This window comes from Balaenoptera physalus (assembly GCF_965194825.1).
Source record: "Balaenoptera physalus genome assembly, chromosome: 8".
Taxonomy (NCBI): domain Eukaryota; kingdom Metazoa; phylum Chordata; class Mammalia; order Artiodactyla; family Balaenopteridae; genus Balaenoptera; species Balaenoptera physalus.
In genome coordinates this window covers 78,226,160-78,244,539 of record NC_138887.1, presented here as the reverse complement: position 1 = coordinate 78,244,539, position 18,380 = coordinate 78,226,160, and the positions used below count along the sequence as shown (strand labels likewise).

General features: G+C 52.0%; 1 protein-coding gene and 1 long non-coding RNA gene across 4 annotated transcripts in view; both read right to left on the bottom strand.

Moving 5' to 3' along the window:
- Positions 1–12,119, bottom strand: part of LOC309665600 — an 83,485-nt gene extending 71,366 nt beyond the window's left edge. Inside the window, exon 1 of the long non-coding RNA XR_014266562.1 lies at positions 5,473–12,119. This is a non-coding gene — a long non-coding RNA (uncharacterized lncRNA). The remainder of the gene's footprint in view (positions 1–5,472) is intronic.
- A 144-nt stretch (positions 12,120–12,263) lies between these two features.
- ADCYAP1R1 (ADCYAP receptor type I) overlaps positions 12,264–18,380 on the bottom strand; it is a 51,487-nt gene continuing 45,370 nt past the window's right edge. For all 3 annotated transcript variants that reach the window (XM_082471964.1, XM_082471965.1, XM_082471966.1), the window contains 3 exons: positions 15,242–15,371; positions 13,778–13,819; positions 12,264–12,553 (listed from right to left, as the gene is read on the bottom strand). In XM_082471964.1, coding sequence (XP_082328090.1) covers positions 12,365–12,553; positions 13,778–13,819; positions 15,242–15,371 — 361 coding nt within the window. In that variant the 3' untranslated portion in view covers positions 12,264–12,364. The remainder of the gene's footprint in view (positions 12,554–13,777; positions 13,820–15,241; positions 15,372–18,380) is intronic.

Below are 18,380 nucleotides of genomic sequence, written 5' to 3'. Positions count from 1 at the left end.
TGTTTACAATTAAGTGTGAATATTCTTAGACACATATTCACTTCCTAAATGACACCAAACATATGTTTCTTGTATTTATGTGACCTTCAGAAATAAATTTTCTGTATGATCAGGAAAACAATGTAAGCGCATGCTTCGTCAACAGGAAATGCGGAGGATTAAACCCACGGCAAAATCTTCTCCAGGCCACATTCTTTCCACAGGCGATTTAAGATATGTTTTTCCACCCGATGTTAATTATATTAAATATTTTAACTTGCTCTTATCCCTCATTATCTCATTTATGAGTCACCGGATGGAAACAAGCCCGGTTAGCAGAACACTCCATTCTGGGGAGAGCTCCTGCGATTTCCAGGTTAGTGCCGGGCTGCCGGTGTTGATAACCAAGTGACCGACAGAGGGCAGTGCAGACGCATGCACCGATTTTTTGCCAAGACAAATCAAGATGGGAGACCTTGCCCGTAGGCATTTTGGTTGGAGGGAAGAATTGGCTCTTGGTTCCCAGGCTTTTTATATTTGCTGCTGCCTCACCTGCTTCAGGTTAAGCGACTGGTTGTGTCGGACCTGTTTTCAGTTTTTCTCTGCTGGTGATGCAAATGAATGACGAGGCAGGACCCCTCGGCAGGCCGTCTGCAGAGCCCACGAGGCCTGTCTTCTGCCCTCTGTGTGCTTCCCTGTTGTCTGTCTGCAGGCCAGGGCCCAGCCTCAGGCCTCGGGTCACTGGGAGCCTTGGTGCAGCCTGGACATCATGCAGGTCCACAGACCAGTTAGACCTTTCCTCAAACCTCAGTGTGTGGTTCCATTCAGGGATGCGGCTTTGGCCAGTCCTGGGGTTCCAGTCAAAGCAATGGATGCAGACGTTCTGGGGCCAGGGCTGGGTCTGACATTTTGATTGCTTGAGTGGGCCAAATAAGGCAGCACTCCCTTAAACGTGCCTAAAGATAAAACCCATTCCATCTTCAACTCATCCCTTCCTCTGCATCCCTTTCACTCCAGCGAAAGGCCTGCTTTCCGGCAAAGTTCCTTCCTGGGGGCAAATAAGGACTGAAAAAGGATGGGTTTCTTTTCCAGCAGGGCCTTTCCACCACCATCCCCACTGTTTCCAGGGCCTGGTTCGCACACCTGGCAGTGCCCTCTCCTTCCTTCAAGAGGCAGGGATGCAGACTGGACTCTCATGAGAGAACTCTCCATGGTTTCTGCCAACACTGGGCCTGACCCAACCCATCCTGGAGGGAGAAGAGACTCCCAACTGAGCCCCTTCCCTGAGCCAGCTGCCAGTTCTTCCCGCCCAGCCCTTTTTGCGGCCTGTACTCAGCTCTGGAACCCTGGGGCAGGCTGGGACGAGGCCTGGAGTTTGCTGAGAGAGGCTCGTGGTTCCTAAAGGTGCTAGGACCCGCCCCTAATAACCAGGGTTAGTAAGGACTGCAAAGTGACAAACCCCCTTTCGCGCCAGCTGCCCATCCTGCCACCACCAGGTGACTTTTAGGTCTCAAACCCCTGGGAGGTCTGGATGAGCCCTGGGCTCTCCTGTGGGGAGGCCACTGTGGTCCCTTCAAGCACTGCTGCCTGCCCTGCGGAGCCTGGGGTGAGGGGTGTTCCTTAACAGGAACCACTCCTCCCAGCCGGCCGCTGGTTTCTGCCCTAAACTGCGTAAGTCAGGAACAGTTTAGGGACATATGTGTTTGCCTATGTACTTTCTGCTTTCTTGATTAGAATGTATTCCCTGTAAGAAAAAAAAAAAATTTCTTATCCTTAACTCATAGTTTTACTGCCAGGTATCTGAAGAAAGTAAAACCTAACAGAGGTGCCATTAATATTTCTTGTATAAATGCTTAAAACTCAGTGTGCCTTCAGTACAGCATTTTATGAGAAAACATCTAAGAGGCATTTAATCAGATTTGGGCTCTTGGAAAGCTTTTCAGAAGAAAGTGAAAAAGTCTTCACTATAATTTCTCTGCTTCTAATGGTTTTTTTTTTCTTGTCTCTCGTTTTTTTTTTCCCTCATTCATACTCAAGCTTAAGAGCAAATTCTCATGGAAAAGTTTACTTGCCAAACCTCTCCCCCAGCTAGAGCAGACAGCTCTAACAGTCAAGACACAATATGCTACAAGAGACTGAAAACTGAACACCATCTCACATGCATGGTACTGTTGAACAGACCATGAGCATTTTGGAGATCCAGCTAAGAGGAATTTATGCTGGAGATACATTTAGTTTGGGTTATGATTAAGTAGTGTACTATTGCTTCAGTATATAGTTAGATTATCACTACCCTATATTCTACTCAGTATGACATACAAACGCAGAGGGCCAGAGATCATATCATAACATGAAATGTCCTACAGTGTCCGGCACTGTGAGTAATGGTGGAGAAACAAAGCTTGGCATGTGTGGAACCAGGCAGTAAGCTGTGAAAAAAATCTTCCAGGCATCAAATATGTAAAATTTTAAGTGGAGGATTCTGTTCTCATTGGTGCTGAGTCCAAACTATCAATAATAAAACACGTATTTTGATCATGTGACTGAATTCCATTTCCATTATCTGTCTAGAAAATGATATAAAAATTGTTGCCCAATAAAGACAGAATCAAAAAATATTCCACCAAAAAGTAGGTTAAAACTATCATAATTAATACAAATGTTATTTTTCTGGATTTTGTAATATTTGATAGTTATCAACTTTGTTCATTCTAAAAAAATTCATTTTTACACCTAATTTTGAATTTTAAAGTTTTCATTTTTTATTAAAGAGGACCTCCCCCAAAATTATGTTTCAGGCCCCATAAAACCTAGATCTGCCTTTGTTCCCATCAGATAAATTGGCCACAATCTGCTCTCAAATAGGTACAGTGCCTTGGAACTGTCTGTGGTGCTGGAGCCAAGTTCACTCAGCTCTCTTTATGGTACTTACGGCACCAGCCCCTGCCTGTGCCACTAGATTGTCCCTGGAGATGAAGAGTCAGGATTACCGAGATCATGTTTAATGCATAGGAATAGATGCTTCTGCTCATGGAAGGAGTGTCTAAAGAAAAGGGGGTTGAGGAGAAAACCACAGACAATTCCCAAGTATCAGGGAAATTCAAAAGATGTGAGCTCCAAAAGAATATCAACTCAAGGAAAACACTGACTGCCAAGCCATGCCCAAGTCTAGATCAAGGGCAGAGAGGAGGGACTTGGGGTGAGGGAGGAAAGGCAGTGAAAATATAATTGACTGGGGTAGGGGCTATCTGGAAGGCAAAGAGAGAGGAGAGTGACTGAGCGGGGTGGCCTGGGAGAAAGCCCTGAGCGCCAGAACAAAGATGCTTCCCGTTGAGCTGGCTGGGGATAAGCCAACTAAAGCTGAGGCTTCGCTCCCAGACCCCACGAGAGTCTATGTGAATTGGAATACATGTAAATGATGGTTTTATACAAGTCTTCTGGCATTCATGAGTGTAGATGGCTATCGGAAGATGGTTTTGGTTTGCTTTTGTTTCTGCTTTGAAATGGGCACTCAGTTTCTTTGAAAGTTGGGGTTGTTTGCAGAGTGAAAGGAGGTCAGTGTTCAGCCTGCTTGAATGAATTTCATCCGGCTTCACCGGCTAACACTGAGCCCGCTAAGGATTTGGATTCTGCTGTGCAGCTTATGATCTAGCAGGCAATGGAATATTAGGAGCCAGTTAATTTCTGTGAGAAATGCTCAAAAAAGGACCAAACCAGGGCCAGGGTGAGTTTTTGTTTGCTTTTTTACCAAAACACATTGGTGGTGCCAGGAGGTGACTGTGGGTAAGAGGAAGCTGTCACCCTCTCTTGCCCCACATATCCATCACTGACCCCCACCTCTTCCAAATTATCCAAGTCAAAGCAGTGTGCCAGCTCAGCCAGTGAAGCTTCAGACTTTCTCTCCCTTTGTTGTGCATTGAATTGTGTCCCCACCCCCAAAAAGACACACTGAAGTCCTAACTCTAGGTACCTATCAATGTGACCTTATTTGGAAATAGGGGTTTTGAAGATGTAATAAGCTAACATGAGGTCATACTGGATTCGGGTGGGTCCTAACTGCTTTATTTTCTTCATAACATTTTCCTCTATCTGAAACCAGCTCATTTCTTTTCTTCTGTACTTGAAATGTAAGCTCCTGAGAGCAGGGTCCTTATCACCAGTGCTCACCAGTGACAGAACAGTTTCTGGCACATAGTAGGCACTCAGGAGATAATTGTTAAATGAAGAGTCAGATGCTCAACAAGTATCTGTTGAATAAATAAATGAAAGGTACAAACCCTACTGCCACCATCCTCCTTCTAAAAGGATTTACACCCCAAGCCTGTCCTTTATAGAAATCGAGGAAATGACAATTTCAAGAGGCCAAGAAAAACTATCTCCATATGAACATATACAGTACCACATCTTAAAAGTTAGAAGAGCTCTTGGTGGCTGAGTTTCACACGTGGAATCCTTAATCTTGCATCCAGGACAGGGAAAAAAAGCCATCTCTATGATCAGATCAGAAGAATGGCTGTGACAGGCATCCACCAGGGGGCAGTCTAAGATAGTTGGGAGGCTCAGAAGCACCTAAGTTGGGTTCACTTGAGGACAAGTGACAAAAATTAAAAGACCAAAAAAAACAAAAAAGTGAAATACGTCACCGCTCTGATGATCCCCCAAATTAAAAAGAGATTAAATAATGTAGCAGCTGCGAGGGAGCAGAATCCACTCAGGAAATGCAGTCATGAGAGAGCAAGAAAGATGTAGGAAACCAGAAGTGAGGCAAACACGCCCTCACACCTCACACCTCACACCAGAGTAGGTTCCTGTGGGTGGACATAAGCAGCTCCCTCAATTCTGACTGGGGACCATCTCGAGTTATTCTTTGGTCCAGGTTGGAGACTGCATCCCCCAGTTTGTTTCCAGGTGTAGAGTGGGACATCAGTAGGATCAGTTAGGCTCTGGGTTTTCACAGGTGTGGATGAGCTCAGTGACCATCACCTAAACCCTGAAAGATTTGAGGTTTTGAGACTATGGCACAAACTACTGTTTGCCAGCCAGTATCCATTCTCTCTTCTATTTTTACTAGAGGTGCATAACATCACCTGCCTTGAAGTATAGCCTTGTGATTAACTGTTGGCCAATGAGATGTAAGCAGATCTAAGGCTTCTTCTAAAAAGAAAATTTTAAAACTAGGAGGAGGTACCTTTTGCCTTCTCTCACTTTCCCCTGAGTCTGGTGACATCCAGACCTCTGGGAGCCATTCTTGGACCATGAGGTGACCCTGAGAGGGGAAGTCACACGCTAAGGATGGAGGAGCAGAAACGGAGAAGCTTGAGTCCTTAGAGAGACCATACAGCCACCCTACCAATTCTGGAGTGCCTACCTCTGGACTTCTTTAATGTGAGAAAAATTAACTTCGATCTTCTTTAAGTCACTTTTCACTGGGCTTGCTCTTTTATAGCCCACTGAACTTGATCCTAGTTGATTCAGAGATGGTCTAATACTTACTTTGATTGAAAATAAATGACATCCATGTGCTGATTTTCTCTTGGAACTTTCTGCTTCCTGCCCCTACACAGTGGCCTGGGAAGAAAAGTCAATGAAAGTTCATGTTGTTGATGTCCCTGCTTGTCCTCCCTATGCTGGGAAGTTAATCACTGTCAAGCCCCAAGGTTCCCAAAAAGGGACTGTGATACCCAGCCAGTGCCCTTGGGTAGAACGTCTAGAACAATGGTTCCTAAAGCACTGTCTGCAGGTCAAGAGCAGCAGCACCTAGAAACTTCTTAGAACTGCAAATTATCATGCCCTACCTCAGACCTGGATCAGAAATTCTGGGGGTGGGCCCAGCAATCTGTATTTTACCAAGCCCTCAGATGATTCTGATGCATGCTAAAGCCTGAGGACCACTGGGTACCCAAGAGGAACTGCTCACACTACAAGGAGGAAAAAGCATCATCAGAAATAACCAGGGTTGAAGGCATTCTTTTATGGGGTTTGGGACAAAAGAGAGCTGGAATAGTTGATGAATTGGGAGGAATGGATAGAGGAAACAGGATTTAATAAGTGCTCATCTGGACTAAGTCTTTGGTTGATCTTCACAGTTGCCAAGAAATTCAAGACTGGGATGGAATTCAAGGCTTTCCATTTACCTTTGGTTCTTTATCTTTGCTTGTTGAGTGTGACCTCTCTCTGCGAATGAAACATATAGAACCTCAATTTATCATGGTCACACCAGTTAAGAATATTTTTCTAAGCACTAGGGAAGTCATCTTTGTGAGCGGTCAGCATAGTCTGACACACAAGGAGCCTAATTTTCACCCTTTGAGGGTAGGTTCCATTTTGGAAGCAGCTCAAGGTATCTGCCAGGTTAAGTCATATGACATAGCCTGATAATTTCCCTTAGGAGTGGAAGAAGAGGTGGACCTGGAGAGGAGAGAGCAGGGGTGACCTCAGGCAGCCTCCCAGCTGGGGAACACCCGCACCGGATACCTAGGAGCTTTCGGCGAGTGGTCTAGCTGCTTGTAGGGATCACGTGCAGTTGGGCTGGGATTCATCTTTCCATTGACTTGACTTCCTCAGAGTGGCCACCTGAACACTGAAGGGAGCTGGCTCTGCAACTGCTGTGGACCTCAGGCCTGAGGTGGTAGGCATTTATTTCAGGACTGTTTAACAACACCAATGTTAAATCTAGAAATTCTCCAGATGTATGAGCCTAACCTCCCCAAGGTAGAATCCAGAAAAGTCAAATTTCCAGCCTCATTGCAGCTAGAACACAGTCAATCTGATGGACTCATGTGAGACTTTGATTCAGAAGTGAGCAAGTGGAAGAAAGGGGCTGCATGTGGAATTGGGCTTGCTGGTGACAAAGACAGCAAAGCTATTTGCTTTCAAAAATGGTAATTGTGAGGTTGGGTCCCTGGCACAGAGGAGACATCCCTGGGCTGGCAGCAGCAGCAGGCAGCAGCTTTGCGTCAGTTCCATGACATCATAAGGCTTGAGACACCTTTTCTGGTTCCTCCAGCCTCAAAAGAATTCTATGAGCTGCCCAATCTCTTCTTTTCTAAACTTATTTTCTGATTCATCAGCCAAAATGATCTTCTGTAGCTAGCAACTAAAAATTCTAATATAAATATGGGCATTGGAAGTCGTGAAAAATCAATAGAACCTCAAGGAAATGGGGGTTACCTGGAATTGGTTATCTGGTCTGGCAGGGGCTGATGACTCGGAATGTCCAGAAGAATTAGGGGATGGGACTCTGGCAGCCTGTGGTTACCTGTGGAATGAAATGCTCACTGCAGGCAAGCTTTGGGGATAGCCGGTGGCCACTCTCAGAAAACAATATAAAGGCCATGAAGCAACAAAGACTATGAGGTGAGCTGCTTCCATTTCTAGGAACCCAAAACATCCAAGTGACCTCGATTCCACTCAGGTTGCATGATCCTTGCAGGTCCTTTTGAGGTCAGGACTTTACTCTTCCAAGTCCATTCTAAGGTCACTCAGGCCCATTCTCATACCCTTCCCTTGGACTCGAAAAGGCCACAGGACCTTGTAGACTGGATTACACTGGGGGATCAGATTTCCTCCCCTTCCACCTCCTCTCCTCCCTGCCCTCCACTTCTGCCAAGTTACAGCCACCAGGAAAAAATGATAAGACATTTATTGAATCATCTATAGCAGTTTGACATTCTTAAAATCCCGGACAAGGTTGTGAGCACAGCGGTAGCAGTGAGGTCTGTGGGGCTTATCTTTATTGTGGAAGATGAGACCCAGGTGGGCCCGGCTCCCACAGCGAGCCTGGACCACGTCTGGGATGCCAGGGGACGTCCCCACTCCAGCCCTCACGGGGGCAAAGCTACAGAAGACACACATAAGACAAGACACACATGGCCAAGCACAGACACATCCCAGGACACTGAGTTCAGGAAAAGGAGAAAGATGGGCACACAGCCCACTTGAGGGGTGTCCCAGATTCTTGAAGGATTCCCATGGGGGTGGCATGGAAACACTAACATTACCCACATGGAAGTCTCCTCATTCTATCCCAAGAACAAAAGCCCAACTAATGGGAATAAACCTGGAATTCTGTGTCCATCAAAGCCCACAGGCCTCCCCCTCCACCCCCCAGTGCTGGTGGTTTTACAAATGGGGCAAAGATTAACCCAGGAGGGCTCAAAGCAGTTGACAAACAGCATGGGGTCCCCCTTTCGAAGGTCTTCACCCCAGTAACCAGCTCACACCTGTGCAGTTTCCAAAGCCCTTTCACATACAAGGGCATCTCACCTCAACCTTACCCCTGACCTGTGGGGCAGACTGAAAATCACGTCCACCCATTTCTCAGATTAGGAAGCAGAGGCCCAGAGAGGTTCTGTGCCTTGGAGCACAGAGCAGGTGGTAAAGTCAGGCTAGAACGGAGGTCTCCCCTCACCACACCGACTCCACTGTTCCTCCTGCAGTCCGGAGTCCTGACAACCTCCGTAACCAGAGCCCTTCTCCTGCGCAAGGCTGAATGTTTTCTGGTCGGAAGCTTTATTGGGTGTCTTGTTCTGGCTCACGTGCAGGGGGGCACATATTGGCAGGCCCATTTCCCCATTCAGGTTTGTAAAGCATACTGGGTCCCCAGATGGTGCAGGCACTGTGCTAAGGCCACCTGTCTGTGTTTTCTCATCAGCCCGATGGGGAGGTTTGACCTGCAGATCTCCAAGTTTCCTCCCAGCTCTAGTACTTTGTGAGTTTCCCTAAAGATACATGAAGGAGTCCAGGCCAAACAACAGATCAGTGGCAAAGCTGGAAGATGCCCAGGTCCCCTGCTCCCAGCTCAGGGCTCTTCCAGAGGCATCCATGGTCACTGGGCCCAAGTAGGAACTTACGATGACGAAGCACTCCTTGCTTTGACTCTGAAGTGGCCTTGAGTGGATCAAGGGTACTCACAGAATTACAAAGAAGCCTCTTGTAGCTTTCCTTCTGGGAAGGGAGAGGGTCAGATGAAGGAGGTGGGTGATAATGGACTTCAGGGTACTTCAAGGCTTGGGCCCCGGCTCCAGCTCTCTGGCCCTATGCCCTAGAGAAGCCGGTTCAGGGAGGGGTGTGGGTTAGAGAAGGAATCACTGCAGGCCCCTGGATATGTCAAGGAGGGTCACGGAGCTGCCCACTGAGACAGAGAACGTGGCCTGGCCTCAGGCACGGTGGGAAGTCATGAAGTCTGTCGTGCTGGGGACCGCCAGAGAGCCCCTGAACCCCGATTCCCACACTCTGACCCCCTCACAGTTTCCCTGACAGGCTCAGCATCTTTGACTTGGAGTCCCATTTCCCCCAGGGCTAGAGTCTCTCTCTTGACACTGCGTGACAGGACAGTCATGACAGAGGATGAGAGATCTCCTCATCCCAAGGAACACTCGGCCTCCCCTGGGTGGGTTCTGTCCCTTAGGATTGCACAGAACAAAAACAACCCCTTTCTAGAGACACTGAGTCAGATAACTCTGCTCCTCTCCAGCCCAACCGTTCCCAAGGCCCTTCGGCCCCTCCTTACTCAGCATGATTTCCTACCTGTTCCTGGTCCAGGTGAATACTGCAATCCTTGCCTGGGGCCCATTCCCAGTAGATGGCTGATGTTTAGACGAGAATCTCAGAGATACAGTGGGCTCTAAAAGCTAGCTAGTCTTATTGCCCATTTTACAGATTTGAAAAAACAGGTCAGAGAGGGAAGGGTGGTACCCAAACCTTATACTGTCCCCCCACTGCCTGTGACCCTGAAGGACAGCTGCCTAACCTCCTGGAGCATTCAAAATACATCGGGTGCATCTGCTCACAAGGCTGGCAATAATTTGTTCAGAGACAAAGGGCAACCAACAGGAACCTGGAACCTCTACGAGGATGCAGGCCCACAGCTCAGGGGGCAGCATGGCATGGGGATTCGGGGTAGATTTTGCTTTTGCTATTTTGTGATGATATATGTATAAAATCAAACCCTCTTCTTCCACAGTGAAGCACACCTGCTGGTGGGGCGAGGATGAAGAAACAGGGTCCAAACTCAGGGTACCGCTCCTAGGATCTGGGGGTAGCCATTGCCCACCCAGACGGGGCACCCTGCCCCAGCCGGGACACAGCTGGGTCTGCACATCATGCCCTGTCCAACTGTCCCTGGCCTGAGCCTTCTCTCTCACTGTGGTGTCCAAATGGAAGAGACAGATGTCCCATTTCTAAGAAAGGGAAAATACACAGCATCCAACCTCCCTCCACTCACACACACAGATGTTTCAGAACTGTAGATGATACACATAACAATGATGCATGCCCTTTTACCCGCCTTGGCTTTGAACTGGAGAATTACTGAAGCACAGAGCCTGGAGAAGCACTAGAAGTCGCCTCATGTCACGAATGGGGAAACTGAGGCCCAGAACAGAGAGCACTGTGTCCACTATCTCAGCAGTCTGAGCCCAACTGGGGCAGACTGTGTGTCTCTCAATCCAAGCCTGTGAGTCCTTCCAAGCAACTCAGGTCTCCCAACAGGACCTCAAATGCAAGGACCTCAAATGCAAGCCACGCGTGCAAGGTAGTGTGACCTCAAATGCAACACACGTGGCTCCCAGACAGAGGGAAGGAGATCATGAGGCAGGTAGGTGTAGGGTGGGAAGGCCGCCACACACTCCATGGCCAGCCTGAGTCGCCGTGTGTGCCTGGAGCAGGGAAAGCAGGCCCTGTCCTTCTCTGGCTTAGCCAAGACCCAGGGTCCACAGTGCTTCACTGGACATGGGGCTTATCTCTAAACCAAGCACTAGGCCCTTCTCCAGCCACTTCGAAGGCCTCTCCAGGAACACGTCCCTAAGTCCCCTGGGCCTCTTCCTCTTTATAAAACCAAGCAAAGCAACATTCCCCATCCTCCCAAACTCTCCAAGTGTTCCAGAACGTGCCTGTGAAACAAGCCCACAAATACACTTGGAAACACCACAAGCTGAGACAAATGAGGTGGGCCCCGCACATGGGCCATGGCATTCTAGCACTTTCCTCCACCTGCCCTGAACCTGGTTCTGCCCCGTTTTAAATTCTTAGGGTGTGGTCTGGTAACTTGCGGCTGGGCAGCCAGGACAGGAGTTGGGGTGCAGCTGCTCCTCCCATCAGCAGCCCCTGCTAACAAGCACGGCAGGTGTGGCTTCCCCTCCCAAACCCTAGGACACCCTGGCATCCATGCTGACTCAATGTCTAAAGCACACAGAGGGAAGTCTTTGCAGAGGTCTCCGATTTCAGTAGCTGAGCCCAAGCCAGAGAAAGCTGGTGACTGGGGTTCCTCGTGGTCCATGGGGGCGGGGGATGAAGGGGAGCCCTGGGCCCTGGGCACATGGAGGTGTAAGGTGCTTCGCGATTCACTGATATCACAGAAAGGTGGCTGGTTCATCCCAGTCGTGGCTTTGACTTCAAGGGGAACTGGGAAGGGGGAGGGCTTAGGGTATAGAGTATAGGGCATACTCTATATGGTGAGTGTAGTTGGGGAAGAGTTCCTCTGAGGCATCCACCTCTCAACGTTCTGCAACTGATGCCTGGGGACAGGAGGGACAGAAGGGAGGCCACCAGATGAACCCCCGCCTACCTTGAGTCAGGGGTAAAATAATGGAGGTGGTGAAGGTCTTCTTCCATGGGTCCCTCCAAACTCTTTCCATCTCCATTCCAATCACATCCACTTTTCTGGCTCCTGGCAATATTTCTTGGGCCAAGTGAAAAGCACCAGAACTTTCTCTGGCCTTAGCCCCACATCCAAACTGAAGTCTCTGACTGGAAGAGCCCTGGAGCTTTCCCACTGTCTGATACCCAGGAACTGGGCACCTGGACACCAAGATGGTGGGTGAGCATGGGTCTCGCCTGTACCGAAAAGCACTCCAAGCTGGACCTCTGGCAGCCTCAGGGACTGGGCCGGGCCTAAAAAGGGCCGCGGGGTGGCGAGTAGACTCAAAGAGTCCACACCGAGAGTCAGACACTGCAGGGGGGCTGTCGGGCAGGGCCCACCCCACATCCGCCAAAGCAAGGTCACCAGCCTCAGCTCAGAAGGCCTCCCACACAGGGTCAGGCGATCACTGAGGCTGGTGGGGATGGGGTGGGGTGGAGCTGGGGACCTGCCTGAGGTGAGCAGGGACACAAGGTAGAGGGGTAGGGATGGGATGACTTTCCCGAAATTAAGGAGTATTTACATGTCTGGGGTCAACGCCCAGGGGCCCACGGTGGGCGGGGCCAATGCCAAAACGGGGAGGGGAAATACCCATCTGTGCCCTGCATCCTTCTCCCACCTCGGGGAGCTGGGCTCCCAGCCCAGGGCCGGCCCGAAGGGAGAGAAGAGGCACAACACGCGTGGGCCGGCGCCCACCCACCCGCAGCCCCAGCCGCTGTTCCGAGGACAGGAGGGGGCGGGGTGGGCTCAGGTGGCCAGGTTGTCGGCTGGGAGGCCAGACATGCGGATCTGGGAGCTGCTCTTGCTCAGGATGGAGAGCTGGGTGCCCCCGTTCACCCCGCTGCTGGCCAGGGACGGGTGCCGGTGCTTGAAGTCCATGGTGAAGTAGCGGTTCACCTTCCAGCTCCGCCACTTCCGCTTGATCTCCGCCTGCACCTGCGGGGGGCAACTTGGGCGGTCACTTCTGGGCGGACACCCTCTCACACCTCACCTGCCCGCCTGCCTGCCCTGGGGCCCCTCCCAGGCGGGCGCTCCCATTAACAGTGGCTACAGATGAGGATCGCCTGGAGAGCTTTTAACAACCCAGATGCCCAGGCCATACCCCAGAACAATGACATCCAAATCTCTGGGGTAGGGCACCCATATGTTTTAAAGCTTCCCAGGGGATTCCAATACGCCGTTAGGGTTGAGGATCACTAAATAAAGCACCCTTCTGGGCGAAGACCGCCCCGTGTTGCTCTTAGCATGGTGCGCGCAGGGCATGCCCAGTTTTAGTGTCCACGTACCCACCCCCTTCGCCAGCACCTTCGTGCGGTGCAGGCACCCTCCACCTCCAGTTCCAGCTCCCACTTCCACCGTCGGTCCTGACAAGCTACTTGTACTCCCAGCCACTCCCTGCAGGGCCCGGTCTGCCTCTTCATATCTACCCTTATCTGACCCCTTTGTAGGTGGTCTGAGCTAATCTTCTTATTTCTCAGACGCAAAAAGAGGAGGAAGCCTGCCATGGTGACCCAGCCAAGGCCCAAGCACTTGGTGCAATGACTTCTGCCCGCTCTCCAAAGCCATCCACCCATTCAGCCCCCATCCCCATCTCAGCATCTGTTCTGCACTCTGCTCAAAAGCCTCACCCTAACAGGCCTGGAAATGGAGCGTTACTAGAAGGTTCCAAGCCGCTCCCCAGGGTCCCTCAAGTCCCACTCTTACAGGGGATGGGTTTGGACAGGCAGGCTGGCCTGCTGGGGGCAGTGCTGAACTTTGGATAGTTCCCCACTCAGCACCCCTGCCCATCAACAGCCTCAGAAACTGTATGTACCATTTCCTGTGCCTTGTCCTTCCTCACTTTCAGTTCGCCCTGACTAAGGTGTGTCTTATCGTGAGAGCCCCCCCAGGTGGGTCTGCACTCAACAGTTGGTGCCTTTATGGAGGGAGCTCGGCTCCGGAGGCTGGGCCTCAGCTGCACAGCAGGCAAAGCGGGAGAGAATCTGGCACAGGGCGGAGGCCGTCAGGAGACGCCAGCACGGCTGCCGCCCCCCTCCTGTAGGTGCTGGGAGTCTGGCAGAGTCCAGGTCGGGAGGATCAGCCCTGTGCGCCCAGCAGGCCACAGCCCTGTCTGCTCCCCAGCAAGCTGTACCTCCACTGCTAAGAAGGCCAGGATCTTACCTCCCCATTCAGAAAACAGTAGAGAACAGCCACCACAAAGCCCTAGGGAGAGAAGACAAACAAAACCTGAGAATGCCAGCAAGGAGCCCTCCACCCGGGGTGTGTGGGAGGCCGCAGCAGCAGGGAGTGACACCAGGAAGCAGAAAAATAAGATGATCTGAATGCAGGCACCTGCCTGGGAATCTGCGGTAAGATGGGAAAAGTTCTGTTCCACCAAGATGGCCACACCCATGAAGCCAAGTGGCTGGTGGGGGCATTCCCTCCCACCGACAACCCTGGCTTTGGATCTCACGTTCCCTTGGTCAAATCCTTCCCATTCCCAAGGGCCAGCTCTAACCCACTTCCTAGAGGAGGCCTTCCCTGCATGCTCCAGAGTGTCCCCTGGGCTCCCCAGCCAGCCCGCAGGCCCCCTGAGGGCAGCACTCCTACAGGACAGAGCAGACCTGTCTGTATCCACCACCACCTCCCCACTCCACCCTCCCTCGGCCAGACACCCTTGTACGCAGAACACACAGAACACCACGGAAGTGCCTGGGGCAGAGTAGGTGTTCGGCTCTTCTACACATATTCTTGACTTATATTCTGTGCATTTAGAATTCTTGTGCTGAGACAGGAACCCCAGGCTCTGACTCCCAGGCTGGGGCTTTGTCAACAAACCTCCCAGCCTTCCCAGGCTAAGAACCCGAACAGGTAAAATGGCTTTGAATTAAAATGGGGGAAGGGAGAGAGTCCAGTCAGATACACAGAATAACTTTGTGACCATCAAGGTCAAATACTCCTCTAAACAGCTGGGCTAGGGAGAGGCGCTCTATCCTGGGGACTTTCAAGAGAGCCACCCACCGCCTTCACTGCCCCACTCATGCGCCCACCTGTTCATTTACTCACTATGCATCCTCGCACTGACTCACTCACGCCTTCACTCACTCATTTACAGCCCCGTTTACTGATTCCTTCATGCATGGACTTACTAGTCTCTGGCTCTCTCATTCCCTGGATCACTTATTTACATATCTGTTCGCTCATCCCCTCTGTTCAGCTCATTCAGCTCCCTGTGACCAGATCCTGTGCTGGGGATCTGTCTTACTTGGGTAAGACAAAGCTCCAGCACTCATGGGGTGCATGTTCTACAGGCTGAAGTCAGAAGTGGACAGAGAGGTCTCTTGAGGCCACTCCGCCCACCCCCGGGGCCGATGGTGAGGGGCGGGGAGCTGCCGCCTTTGATTGCCCAAGGGAGGCCTGGCTCAGGACACCCAGACGCAGCAGCAACATGAAAATATCAGCATGTCTTCTCGTGGGAGCCTAGAGGGTGGACAGTACAAAGGGCTCTCCCAGCTCCCTTCTAATCTAGTACTATTGTTCCAGAGGTGGAACCTAGAATACGTTAAAGACGTAGAACCACCAACAAGGTAGAGGCCAGGGCCCTGGCTCCCCGTGAGTTCTGCCCTCCACACACACCACGCCTACCTGGAAGGAGCCCAGCCCCAGCTCAAACACAAGTCTCTCCCTCTTGCTGACGTCTTCTGGGGAGAAAGCAAAGACCGTGTAGTGGATTCCAAATAGTGGGATGAGCAGCAGGGTGGACCGGGCGAGCCGTCTGTGGGGAAAGAGCAAGACATCTGCTCCGGGGGCTGCCAGGGCTTGAGGCCAGAGCCATGGAGGGCAGAGAAGCCCAGTCCCAGCCCCTACTCTCCCCCAGAGCTGGGGCCCCTATCCATGGGCTCCCTCAGGATTCCCTCCCGGTGCGTGGGGCCAGGGGGAGATGGTAGCCAACAGAGCCCAGGCTTCCAGAACTCCCTGGGAAGTGCTGGGGAGACATCCCCCTGTCTGCAGGGCACCCATCCCTCTAGGCCATGCCGGTATCCTGTAGAACCACTAAACATGCACATGTGAGTATGTGATTTACACAGACCCTTTTTGGGAGGTGCGAAACCTTTGGGAAAAGTGAAGTCAGGGCAAAACACTGGGATGGGATTTGGAAGGACAACATGATGTGTCCTCAAGCAAAACAAGCATTCTCCTGCTCTGAAAAGAAGCTCCCTGTGCCTGGAAAGAGCAGCCCCTAGGGGACCACAGAGACAGTCGGCTTTCCTGAGTCTGCTGAGTCTGGGGCTAGCCAGGCACGCTCGTGGAGAGTGAAGGAGAGGCGCTGATGACAGGGAGGCGGGTGGGGAACACTGGGTAGACCACAGAAGGAGAGACTTGGGAGGGGTCCTAGGAAGGATTTACTGACTCCGAGCATAAACAATCACCATCTAGCAGGAGGAAACTGCCACCTGGGAAACTGAGTCAGGGGAGGGAAGGCTGTCTGCTCAGGTGGGAGTAGAACGGGCAAGGGAGAAGCGGCCCAAGGGACCTCAGTACTCCCTGAGGCCACCTCTTCTGAGGTTCCTCTGACAGCAACTGGCTCCTAGGCCCAGTGGGGTGGGGCTCTGGTCTGAGAGGGTGGGGCACAGAAGCCTCGGGAAAACATCAGGAGTAGGCATGGCGACATGTGCTCTTGTGGGTCCTGCTCTGGGGGGAGGGCGGCTCCCAGAGGGTCTCCAAGAGGGGGACCCCGTCTCTGCCCACCCCAGCAGACTGGCTCCCTTTGGATCTCCTGGAAGAGCCAGCCCCGCCCTACAGGTGCAGTCCGCCCCCTGGGCCCTCCTAGCAGAGGTCGGCCCACCAGGGTGGGCAGTGGGGTATGGAGGTGGCCGTTTGACTTGGGGCAGTCACACCGTGTGCCCCTCCCTCCCTCCTCCCCATCCCAGCCTTTCTGGGAGAGAATGTTCTACTGAATGTGGGGCCTCCGGATTTCAGGAGAAGTAGAATCCATGGAGTCTGAGTGATGCCCTTGGCTTACTGGCATCTACTGAAAAGGAAAGGATGGGGAAGGGAAAGAAAGAAAAGCAGGGGAGGGGACAGCGGAAGGGGAAGGAATAGCCTGGGGAGACCTTCAGGTGGACCAAGGCTCAGTCCCGGAAGGAAAAAGCCCCTCGAGTGCCCAGTGCCCACCAATCCTCCCCGTGCTCACAGACTGCCCATTCTACAGGACCTGGGGGTGCCTGGACCAGAGCGGGCGCCAACAGGATCTGATCGGGTCCCACTCAGAGCCCAGCTGAGTTTGGGAGTGGTCTAGCCTATCTGTCTGTTCTCTCTCGGATGTGGCTCTTTGAAGGCAGGCATGGTACCTCACTTAACTGTCATCTGCCCTGGCCAGCGTATGCCATGCACAGGGCTCACACTCGCAAAGTGTGCGTCCATGAAGGGATAACCACACGGGCCCGGGATGAACACCTTGGAGCCCCTGACACTGAGCATGACCTGGGAGCCCGGGTCCTGCTCATGCTCATCTCCAGGCACCCAGAGGGCAACAGGAAGTGTTGGGTGGAGAATGAAAGTCCAAAAAGAAGAGGAAAATGGCCTGGAAACGCAGGCATGTGGACATCTTTGGGGTGCCTCTGTGACCCTGCCTAAAGGGGTTAGTTTAAAAGAGCAGCTTAACTGAAGAAGCTGAGGAGGGAAGGCAGCCCTGGGATGTGCCTGCGGTCCCTGCCTTCTTGCCTCCTCTCCCCAGAATGGATCTGTTTCCAGGGATCTGCCCCTGAAGTTTGAAAAGTGCCCTGGAAACCAAAAGGCCAAACTTCTCCAGCTTTCGTGGTGGTGGTGGATGGGACGGGTTTGGTACGTGAGAAGCACAACCTTTCAGGCCCTTCCCAGCCCCAGGCAGATGTGGCAAATGCAGCAGGGCATCCCACAGTATAGTCCAAGGGCAACGCCTTCCCTCCCCTGTGGCCCCAGTGCCGCCCAGGAATAATCAGGGACTTCTGCCAGGGACCCAGGGCATCCCCATGACTCCTTTTGGTAGATGGGACAGTGGAGGCAGGTGAGGAAGTCACTAGGTCTCAGAGTCCGAGGACCTCTGTCCTTCAGAGGCCTTGGAATGGGAACATATGGTGTGAACCTTGGAACCCCGCGTTGAGGAGTCACAGACTCACGCTACGATCTGATTAACCCAGAGAGACCGCGGCACAGGGCCTTAGCCTCTGTCTTCCTGCCCCAAGCAGGCATCACTGGGCAGAAGAGGCCTAAAGAATACAAAGAAGAGCTCCAACGGTCAGAGCCCCCCAAATTCCAGTGGGCTCCCCGACTTAAAGGGATGTCCAAGTTGGAGCTGAGGTTCCAGCAAGAGATGCCCCAGGGACTAGTGCTTAGGACTCCCTGGGTCCAAATCCTCACCCTGCCAACTGTGTGGCCTTGAGCGAGTCATTTCACCTCTCTGTGCTTCAGTCTCCTCACCCGTAAAATGAGGATAATACAAGTACCCACCTAATAGGCTCGTGTGGGGAGTCAGTCACTCAGCACGTTCGGTGGGAGTGAGGTGCATGGGGTGAGGGTCCCGCCCCCTGCAGGAGGACGGTCTAAATGAACTCAAGCTCAAGGCCCTTAGAAATAATTTGGCAGTTGCAAAGATGGAAACCCAGAGAAGTGGGGATCTGCGGAGGACCACACATCACGACAGCAGCAGCGGCGGAGGCTTCAAAGCTGCTTCCCGCTCAGCACCGGCCGCGCCCCAGCTGCCCCACAGTGGCCACAGCCCCATGCCCGCAACCTCCCCTCCTGC